General features: G+C 41.1%; 1 protein-coding gene across 5 annotated transcripts in view; it reads right to left on the minus strand.

The window, feature by feature from the left end:
• The window catches only part of Ep400 (E1A binding protein p400), a 106773-nt gene that overhangs the window by 88520 nt on the left and 6538 nt on the right, over window positions 1-11715 (minus strand). For all 5 annotated transcript variants that reach the window (XM_026783801.1, XM_026783788.1, XM_026783791.1 and 2 more), the window contains exon 2: window positions 9161-10527. In XM_026783801.1, coding sequence (XP_026639602.1) covers window positions 9161-10492 — 1332 coding nt within the window. In that variant the 5' untranslated portion in view covers window positions 10493-10527. The remainder of the gene's footprint in view (window positions 1-9160; window positions 10528-11715) is intronic.

The following is an 11715-nucleotide window of genomic DNA, read 5'->3' on the forward strand; positions in this document are numbered from 1 at the left end:
GGGAGGCAGAGGCAGGCGGATCTCTGTGAGTTCGAGACCAGCCTGGTCTACAGAGCTAGTTCCAGGATAGGCTCCAAAGCCACAGAGAAACCCTGTCTCGAAAAACAAAAAAAAAAACATATCTATTAGTGGAAGAGACTCAATAACCTCTTGTCTCTTAATTCAAAGTTTTCTGACACCAGATTTGGTATGGACAACACAAATACAAAGCCTACCTAAGATTTCTTTTCAAAAGTATGTACAGTGGTGCTGGAGGGATGTCTCCATGGTTAAAAGCATTTTCTGTTCTTGTAGAGGACTAGCGTTCGGGTCCCAGCACCTACAAGGTGGCTAACAAGCTCTAGTCCCAGTGATTCCAATGCTCTCTTCTGTTCTCCCAAGCACCAGAATTAATACAATACACATACATACATGCAAGTAAAACACTTGTGTACAAAATAAAAATCTTAAAAAACAAAAAGAGCTAGACTTGGTGGCACAGCCTTTTAAAAATCTCAGCACTTGGGAGGCAGTCTACGAGTCTGAGGCCAACCAGGTTTACACAGTGAGACTTGACTCAAAAAAAGGAAAAATAATAATAAAATTCATTTTAAAAAAACTATGTACAATAAAACAGGTTATGATCCCATTTTATGAGAGACGGCTCAGAGGTTAAAAGCACTGGCTGCTCTTCCAAAGGTCCTGAGTTCAATTCCCAACAACCACATCCATTCCAGCTCACAACCATCTGTATTGCCCTCTTCTGGCCTGCAGAAATACATAGAGGCAAAACACTGTGTACATAATAAATAAATAAATCTTTTTTAAAATCCCATTCATGGCCGGGAGATGGTGGTGCACGCCTTTAATCCCAACCCTGTCTCGAAAAATTCAAATAAATAAATAAATAAATAAAATCCCATTCATGCTTAATAAACTTTCAATTATATACATTAAAACATGAACACATTCATAATACAATACAGAAAACAATGGCTGGGGTAGGGTACCTAACACTGCAAAGGTGGTCACATCAAGAGAGCAGTTAAGACCCTCCTCTGCAGATCTGGAAATCACTGGGTTATAGAAAGCTCTAGATCTGTACTCAGATTAACACAACATTAGCTGCAAACAACAAAATCCATCCTGAAATTCTTTTTAGAATGCTTAGTGTAGCATCAGGACAAGATATGAGAACAGGAAGGCTGACGTATTCTGGTATGGTATCCATCAATATCCTTGGCTAAACATGATGTAGCATATGTCAGGCCCTATAAGCTAACCCTCTCTGACTCACAAATGCTACACTCCTAAGAGTACTTTCCTAGCGGGAACAGAAAGTCCAAACCTGAACACCAGCTGAATGAACTACAGCTCTCAAACTGATGGAATATGAACAATTGCTTATAAGCACTACCATGAAGGAGCAAGCCACGTAACGCTAGCAGTTTGGAAGCATTGGATGCTGCAGTTCAAGGTCAGTTGTTCTGACTCCCACATGTGCATGTGACTTTAATTAATCATATCATTTAAATGGGTATCAAATATTGAATAACCCATTCCAATTTTCTGTATATTTTAATTTTTAAAATATACCACTGAAAAGGAAAATTAAGAAAGTCACTGCATAGCATTTAACATACCATTAATAGGATTGAGGATGTGGTTCAAAGTGTACAAACCTAAACGGCCTGAGCCTGATCCCCATAATCCACAGAAAAAGTAAGATATAGTGGTGTCCATCTGTAATCCCAGCATTTCCATGGTGAGATGAGAGGTAACCATAAAACAGTTAACTCCCACCAGACATAGTCGTGCACACCTTTAATCCCAGGACTAGGGGGACAGAAGCAGGGATCCAGGCCAGCCTAGTCTACATAACAAGTTTCAGACTAGACAGGTTTCACAGTAAGACCTTATCTCAAAAAAATTAAAGTTGTCCTCTGACCTACACACACACACACACAAACACACACACTGAATAAACAAACAGATTTAAAGAGCTAGGTGGCTCATGCCTTTAATTTAATCCCAGGACTTGGGAAGCAGACGTAGTTTAAAGCGTAGACTATGCTAGCCTCAAATTTGCAACAATGCCCCTGCCTCCTGATTCCTAAGTGCTAGAATTACAGAAATGAACCAGCACACATAGCACAGTAGATGAATCTTAAACATTCTGTGCCATGAAGGGATAGGGACACATCAAAGTTACACTAGAGCCAGCTTGAACAGACCTCAGGCAGTCAATTACAAATATCCTAAGAATCAAAATAAATGAGAGCTGTGGAAAGGGGTTGGATAGTTGTTTGGCAAGAAAAGAGACCTCAGGGTGAAAAAAGCAGACACAGTGACCACCATATGTGGGTTATACCAGAGTGTGAGCCTGTTAACACCCAACAAGCTCTTCACACTGACATAAACTATTCTACAATTTAGACTCAAGAGAAAGCATAAATCACATTAATAAACATAGAAGCATCACCTGACAAAATTTAATATCCATTGATGAAGAAATTTCCCAAGCCTGAAAAAAAGACAACTACAAACTAATGGCTCCCACCCTCATCCTACAGAGAAGGACCTAAGGACAACACTGTCCGGGTTTCCACTACTGTAAGACACTACCACACTGAAGTCCTGATAGTACAGCATAGCACTGCAAAGAATAAAGAAAGAATTAAGACTCCAGGTTAGAGAGATGATGCAGTGACTAAGAGCACTGACTGCTTTTCCAGAGGACTGGGGTTCAATTCCCAGCACCTATATGGTGGCTCATAACCATACAAACTCCAGTTCCAGAGAGATCTGATGCCCTCTTCTGACCTTCACGGCCATTGTATGCACATGGTACACAGATACACATGCAGGCAAAACACATAAAATAAATCTTAAAAAGAATTAGAAAGAGTTAAATTTTCTATTTGTAGACATGATTCTCTATGCATAAAACCCCATGACATCCATGACAAAGCTCTAAAAACAAATTAATGAGTTTAGCAAGGATGCAGAATATAGGTTAAAATAGCCACCTGTATTTCTGTTTGCAATGAACAGCTAGGAACTGATTTTAAATACGCTCTATAACAAAAAATATGCTTAAATATAAATCTATCAAGTTAGACACAACATTAGCATGCTGAAAATTACAAAGCACCAATGAAGGGAACCAAAGACCTACTTACTGCATGGAGAAGAGTCACATTCAAGAACTGAAGGACAGTACAGTATGGCTATCAGTTCTTCCCTAACTGGTTTTAACAGATACAATGCAATCCCTGTCAAACCCAAACAAAATATCAAGTCTATTCTGAAACCTATAGGAAAAGGGATAGGAAATACAAGGACCAAAACAAAACAACAAAGAAAATAGAACCAAGGTGAGAATTTATATGGTACCTGGGCCAGTGAGATGGCTCAGTGGGTCACAGTGTCTATGACCAAGCCTGATGACTAAAACTGACCACCTAAACTCATCTTCGGGATTATGGTGGAAGAAAAGAACAGACTCTTACAAGTAACCCTCTGGTGTGCAAATGCCTGAATACAGAGAGAGAGAGAGAGAGAGAGAGAGAGAGAGAGAGAGAGAGAGAGAGAGAGAGAGTCCTGACACTAGAAAATCAAACATTCATATGTAATAAACTATCACCCACAAACATCTGTCACACCACACAGATCTTCACTGAAATGGATTATAGGCCTAAATGTCAAATTACTGAACTTCTAGGCAGAAACAGAGATCTCTATGACTTGAATTCTTAGAAATGATATCAGAAGTACAGTATGTTACTTCTCAGCCTTTTGGCTGAGATCAAGTACAAGCACTATTAAAAAATGTAAAACATCATTAAAATTTTTAATCATTGCTCTGAAAGTGATAGTGAAGAAAAAAAGGTACTGGGCATTGGTGGTGCATGCCTTTAATCCCAGCACTTGGGAGCCAGAAGCAGACAGATCTCTGAGTTCGAAGCCAGCCTGGTCTACAAGAGCAAGTTCCAGGACAGGCTTCAAAGTTACAGAAAAACCCTGTCTTGAAACAAAAAGAAAGAAAGAAAGAAAGAAAGAAAGAAAGAAAGAAAGAAAGAAAGAAAGAAAGAAAGAAAGAAAGAAAGAGAAAAAATGCAACTAACACTGTTGTACCAAAAATTTGATATCTGTATCATGCAAAAAGAAAACTTATTCAACAACAAACCAATAACTAAATGAAAAAGAAAGGAGCAATATCTAACACTTCACCAAAAAGACCTCCAACAAACACAGAAAAGATACTCAAGATCATCAGGCTGAAAACTGTCTCATACCTGTCACTGCCTGGAGAAGGTCTATTCTCACACTATTACTGAGAACACAAAACCACACAGAAAAAAAAAGGTTTTGTCCTCGCCTATAAAACTGAGCATACACTCCAGAGAGGACCCAATAATCTGACTGAGACTCACAGGTATTCATGTAGATGAAATAGCACCAATGTACACATAAAATGTTATCTGTAAGCAATTACAGCAGTTTTGTTTGGGAATCCCTAAAACAGAAATCCTCACCCATCAAAGACAAAAGGGTGAAACTGCTCTCTGAGGACACCACCAGGAGACAACAATCTAACTTGTAAGCATAGTGAGGCCAGAGAAACTACTTAGTGCCTTAAAGGTTTGCAGAGAGCACAGGTGTCTGCTCACAACCATCTAACTCCAGCTTCAAAAGATCTGATGCCAGAGGCACCAGGCACAAGTGGCATACAGAAAATCAACCTAATAGAAATTTTTTTTTATTTATTATGTATATAATATTCTGTCTGTGTGTATGCCTGCAGACCTGAAGAGGGCACCAGACCCCATTACAGATGGCTGTGAGCCACCATGTGGTTGCTGGGAATTGAACTCAGGACCTTTGGAAGAACAGGCAATGCTCTTAACCTCTGAGCCATCTCTCCAGCCCCCTAATAGAAATTTTTAAACATACCAGATTCTCCATGCTGAGAATGGAGAATGCCTGCCAAGAAGTGAGGTAGAGAGGAAGACAACCTAGGTATGCTTCCTTCCTCCTAGGAAAGAATGGGTTAAACCATCTCACTACAAACTTTGCAACCTTTGATTCAATAAAGTATGAAGGTTGCCACAGCCATGATGGAGAAAAATTAAGTTCTTTTCTCTAGTTTGGCCAAACTGTAAACAAATCTGCTTCCCTTTACCAAGTCCTACTTCCTAATTTCTTTTGGAATACAGGGAACCTGTGAAGACAAGTTATGAACCAAGTATCAGGAAGCAGTATCAGTATTCAGCAATCAGAAGAAAGGTACTCCAAGAGCACTTGTCAGAGGACATCAAAGGTAAGAATATGTAAGAATGCATAAGGGACTGTTCAGCAGAAACAAAACTTTTTTTAGCAGTGTTGGGAAGTACACAACTCGACAGTTTTCAACATTCACACAACTACAGACCAAAGAAAAGTGAATGTTACTAAATGTTAAGTGAACCAACCAAAGAAGCACTTAAAGTGTCATGTAACTCACTGGTTAAAATAAATGTATGTAACAAGAAGTGAATAGCTAATAAATGAAGAAGGAATATGAGAAAGAGAAATCCCACTTAGGAGCTGATGTGAAAGAGGGGAAAAGGCCAGGATTTTTTTTTTTTAAAGATTTATTTATTCTACAGAGAAACCCTGTCTCGAAAAATCAAAAAAAAAAATTATTATGTATATAATGTTTTGTCTGTATATATGCTTGCAGGCCAGAAGAGGGCACCAGTTCTCATTACAGATGGCTGTGAGCCACCATGTGGGTGCTGGGAATTGAACTCAGATCCTCTGGAAGAGCATTCAGTGCTCTTAACCTCTCAGCCATCTCTCCAGCCCATTAAGACCTTACCTTTAAAAAAATAAATAAATAAAAAACAGCAAGTCTTAGTGATTCACAACTATAACCCTACCAACACTTGGGAGAGAAAGGTAAGAGAACTACTATAAATTTGAGGTCGGCCTGAGCTACAGCATAAGTTCCAAATAAGCCTGGGGTAGAGTAAAGCTCTGCCACAAAAAGAAAGATAAGAAGAAAAAGGCAAAAACAAACTATTTAATTAAATTAAAAGGATTAAGGTGGACGTGATGAGGCACGCCTTTAATCCCAGCACTCAGGAAGCAGAGGCAGGAGAATCTCTGTGAGTTTGAGGCCAGCTTGGTCTATAAATCGAGTTCCAGGACAGTCAGGGCTGTCACACAAAGAAATCCTGTCTCAGAAAAAAAAGAAAGAAAAGAAGAAAAGGGAGAGACAGGGAGGGAATCCACTGTGGGTCTTTATAGTAGTAACCAATTCAGAGTGATTTATCATTAGAGAAATGTTTGAAATAATGGGTTAGAGGACATTTACAAAGATTATATCCTTTTCATTTACAGAAGGGAAATTCATGTCTATTGAACAGACCTGGTGAACACCACCTCAGATGCTTCAAGTTAACATCACCAGTCAGGACTAGGCAACACCATGGCCTGGTGACATGCTACATTAAGATGGGCACACTGTCACTTCTGTAGCATTCCTTCAACATCTACCTGACTTGAACATGATAGATACTAGGGTATGTCGAGCAATCCCATACAACAGAACATTCCACAAAATAACTGGTCTGTGTGCTTCAAAACATCATCATCACAAAAGACCAAGAAACCAGTCTAGATTAAAGAAAGCTTGAGAGGCATAACAAGTAAGGAATTATGGATCTCCTGGATGAGGTCCAGGGCTAGGAGAAAAACTACAAAGGATGTCTGGAGGACCAGAGATGGAATCTGAATTTCAACTTCCAGTCATAGGCATTTCCTGACTTGGAGGACCTGCTCTTTTCTACGAGCTGAACCATTTAGGGATAAGGGTCATAATTCCATATGGTACTGCATAATCGCGAGAATGAAATGCAAACAGCAGTGAATCATAAAAGGTACAAGGGCTTCCTGTATGACTATATATAATATATATGACTATAGCAAATTTCATGTTTAAAATTATATTAAAATTAAAAACAAAACAAAAATATCACCAAGGAAAAAAACTGCTTTCAGAAGCCAGCACACTCTCTCCAAAGCACCTAGAATTTAGCTTATGTGTGAATCCCAGGGTCATGAATGCATTCTGTTCTCCTCTACTAAGAAATCTCAGTTCTGATACTCTATAGGTGATTCGCACCAACATTTCTTCCAGCTAAGGAAAATACCTACTATGTCTTTTCCACTTTCTGTTTTGCACTATTTTTCAAAATACAGGTAAAAGACACAAGAAAGAACAAACATTAAACACAGCACACAAAGAACCCTAAGCATACAGTAACAGGACTTTGAATATTAGAGGACATGCACACTACAAGCGACCACCACATTGCAGGTTACAGAAAACAATGCAGTAAGGTCCGTGTTGTCAATTCATTCATGCAACAGAATTTCAGAACTGTATATGCAGAAAGACTTTTACTGTTCAAAATAAGAAACGGGCTCTGGAAAAAAAATGCCAAAGAGCAAATAGTAAATTGAAGGTTAAAATATCTGGATGAAAGAAACGTTTGGGATGAGACTACAATTTAGAACCATCAAAGAGTACCTGAAACAGTTGCTGCTGGGATGAAAAAGCAGCAGAAACATTTGGCGGAAGCTGGGTTGCTATAGCAACGGGAGTCCCAGTCTGCCCATCCTTGCCTGTCACAACCTTTACCTGAGAGAAATATTTTGAGAAAAAAAGGTAACATAATTTTTAAGACTGCTCAAAATTATTAGAATTTCATTGCTGACAGCTCACTAATTTTGGTGCTTAAAAACAGAGTGTTTTTTGCATCGAATCCAATAAAGGAACACTGAGCTAACTGACAGGTTCATAGCATAACAATCTAACAGCTGCCAATCTTCAGAATTCCAGTCTAGATCACAGGCAACATTTTAAATTCTGCAACTTCCAACTGTAAAATGAGAATGGCAGACACTCGGGTATCAGTGTCCCACAGCTGGTTTCTTGAAAGATCTGCACAGCTATAATGTTCTGTAGCCTACCACATTGATCACACAGCGAAATTGTCTTTAGCAGAACCTGTGGGAGGTTGTGTTTCTTCAAAAGTACAGATAAGGAGGCACAGCTCACAGACAACATTGGTAACAGACACAAAGAAAACTCAGTTTCATTGTTCCATGGCACTAGTGGTGGTCTCCAAAATCATTGAGACCTTCTAAATAACAAAAATGGTTCAGCCTACGTTCAGTGTTGAAGAAGACACAGATGGCAAAGCCACACAGAAACATCCACAGATGTAGTGAGGACTCTGGAGCAAAGGCAAACTTTTGCTCACCAAAAGCAGGTTTCATTGCCAGCATTTTAAATTATTTTAGCTCTATCATAAAACAAAATAAGTTCCACCGACATAATAAACACTACACAAGACAAAGGCACAAAAGACAGTGCATCACAGTACAGGCCACTAAGACCCCAGCATACCTCAGAGAACTGCGGAACTGCTGTGCTGTTAGGGGGGATTTACTGTGCAGCATTCTAGAAACCCAAAAACAAACTGTCTATAAAAGCTTCTGTCTCAAGTATCACTCCATAGATTTCAAAGTGTGAGCTTAAAATAAGATCTCACATCTAACACTACATCTAAAACCTAAAAAATAAAATTTCTTATAGTTGTTTGATATTATCTATACTTAAATTGTGAACAACCCACACAAAATACACCTAGTGACTTACTTGTTTAAAAACCTTGTTTTTATGGACAGACCTACATAAACATATAGTGAAACCAGGAAGACAGGGGAGAAGAACTAAGCCTCACTGAACCAAGAGAACCTTTCCTGTGGGTTGCCAGAGGACTGCCAACAGTATCATGTTGGCCAAGGACCACATACACAGAAGTGAGAAGCCTAGATAGCACTAGCTGAGCTCTCTGCCCAGGATGGGTTCTGGTTCTCAGTGACAACACCTGACTCTGAGAAGGCATCAGTCACAAACAGTCCATATTCCCCACAGACAGCTAACTGAAGAGCTAGCTCTTCCTCTACATGAAGGAAGAAGAAAAGCACACACTTTATTCCTCTTCGGATCCTATGCCACTCAAACCTATATTACCCCGTTACTCACACATCTTCAGTCTACTGTTGCACACCATTTATTTTGCTTTATATATAGCCTTTCAAGACTACTCAACTGTTGTCTTACCTCATCATTGATAACTTCAGATTTCTCTTCCTCTTCCTCCTCTTCATCTTCCTCTTCAATATCCAAATCATTCTGCCTAAGATATGCTTGTAAAGGGGCATAATGCTTCTTTTTAAAAGCCAAGAAATCCATCATGTTGCCCTGAAGATGTTGCAAGAAGAACAGTTCAATTAAGTACTCCTTGAAGATCTCCTTAAGTGCCTCCATCTCCTTGTAGTGGTAGTCCAGGCACTGCTTTCTCATTTGTGCCATCTCCTGGGAGGCTGGAGGGATCTCCTCCAACTTCTTGGGAGCCTTCTTCATTCCTGAACTTCCCATAGACGTGAGAGGCACACTGGAAAGGCCTGGAGGCATGGTGGTTCTGGATGGGCTGGTTGGCGGCGGTGGGGATGTCATCCCAAATGCTGAAGGCCCCCCAACACTAGGAAGCAGCACACCTGGTGTCCTTTCAAACCCCAGAGATCTGTTCAGTGGCTGCCCCTGAAGGACCTGCTGCTGTTGCTGTATCAACTGGCCCTGAATAATGCTGCTGATCTGGGGTGGCAGGCTGGCCGTGGTGATGTGGTTCGGGCTGGACAGAGGTTGCAACCCAGTGCCTCCTGCAGCTGCAGGGCTCTGAGGCCCCAGATGGTGGATGGTGCCTCCTGACTGTGCATGAGGTTGTGAGAGTCTCCGCTCTCGGACAGTGATGGGAGCTCCTGAATGCTGGAGTTGAACCTGGGCTCCCTGGGTCATCTGGGTCAAGCCTGGTGCCTCCTGAAATACAAAGTGACCACCACTTGAGGGGCTCAAGCTGATCTGCCTCACAAGCACACTGGCATCCACAAAGCCTCCAGTGGGGCTGTTGTTGCAAATGCCCAGTCCAGGGCCTGAGGCACCTGCACGAACATTCTGCAGGGCTTGCCCTGGCCCAGGGCTAGGCTGTGTGGGGCTCTGAGTCTGGACCTGCTGTGACAGGGGAGAAGTAACTTGAATGTATGATGGAGACCCATGCTCAAAGCGCCTCTGCTGTGCACCAAACTGAAAACCTGGCGAGGTGGGGTTGGGCAGTGGCAGAGGGGCCAGTGTAATCTGCTGGTTCCCTCCTACAACAGAGCCAACATTCTGTAGTGTGATGTTCACATTTTGCCCAGCCACAGGACTTCTGCTCATAAGCTGCTGAATCTGATACCCAGGGGATTGGGGCGCAGATGGGCTGGCTGATGGAGCGAAAGGCGCTGCAGGCGATGGGGATAAGTTAGGATGGGCTGGCTGCTCCTCTTCACTCCCAGTGAAGGACCTAGACCTCTGTAGCTGATGCTGGACATTCTGAGAACCACTGCCATGGTGCATTATCACCTCCCTTTTCTATCCAATGTAATATTCCCCTGGAAAAAATAAAAATTAAAATCAAGACATTGGAAGGCAAATACAACATTTGATTACCACTTAATACAATTGCCACTCAGCAGCACTGAAATGATACTTGAACATATGTTACCATGGGTCTGATTCAAACTAGAGCTTTTTTCATTACTTTATATAAAAGAACAGGTGGCCACTTACAACTTATAACTCCCTTCCCCATCTCCTTTTCTCCACCCAAGATTCCAAAGGAAAGATGGTCAGGGAGGGAGGGTGCCCTAGCCCCTGCCTCATATAGAAGTAAAAAGCCAAGAAGTTGGTAAGTCACTTAAGAAAGAACTATGAAATAAGAACTATGGTACTACACAGCACATTCAGCCCAAAGGGACAGTGGCTACTTTGTAAATGACCCTGTGAGCTCTGCCACAGTGATGTGGGATGCTCTTCTCTATGCTGTGAATATGTTTTGTTACCACTGGTTAATAAAGAAGCTGATTTCGCCAACAGCCAGGCAGAGATAAAGGAAAAAGAAGGTGGAATGAGGCGAAAAGCAGTCACTGGGGAAACAAAATGTGAGGGAACAAACCATGAGCCTCGTAGAAAAATATAAAATAAAAGAAATGGATTCATTTAGGTTAATTTTAAGTTATAAAAGCTAGTTAGAGCCGGGCGATGGTGGTGCACACCTTTAATCCCAGCACTTGGGAGGCAAAGGCAGAAGGATCTCTGTGAGTTCAAAGCCAGCCTGGTTTACAAGAGCTAGCTCCAAAGCTTTCGTGGTTTCTTAATGGGAACATATTCTCCAAAGCCACAGAGAAACCCTGTCTCGAAAAAGCAAAAAAAAAAAAAAAAAAAAAAAAAAAAGAAAGAAAGAAAGAAACCACGAGTCCCTTCAAGCTCAAGTCAACACTGTCATCACCTTGGTGAGGAAAGCACAACTGGTGATGACTATACATGCCTTCAGTGAGTGGCAGTCTCCCAGTCAACTATGTATGGCAATCATGTACATACAGTGTAACCAAAAAAAAAAAAGGCTAAGCAGAGAAGGCTACAGTGATAAAAGAGCAGAAGAAACTCGGGGAGGAAAGAAAGCTTCGGAAGAAACGAGAAGACAAAGCAGGAAAGCACAGTCTAGCTATCAGAGCTGCCTATTCTCCACCATGGTGGACTGCAAAGAACTTCTGGAGGCATCACAATCCCTGACTTCAAAC

The sequence above is a fragment of the Microtus ochrogaster genome, chromosome 2 (assembly GCF_000317375.1).
Source record: "Microtus ochrogaster isolate Prairie Vole_2 chromosome 2, MicOch1.0, whole genome shotgun sequence".
Lineage (NCBI taxonomy): Eukaryota > Metazoa > Chordata > Mammalia > Rodentia > Cricetidae > Microtus > Microtus ochrogaster.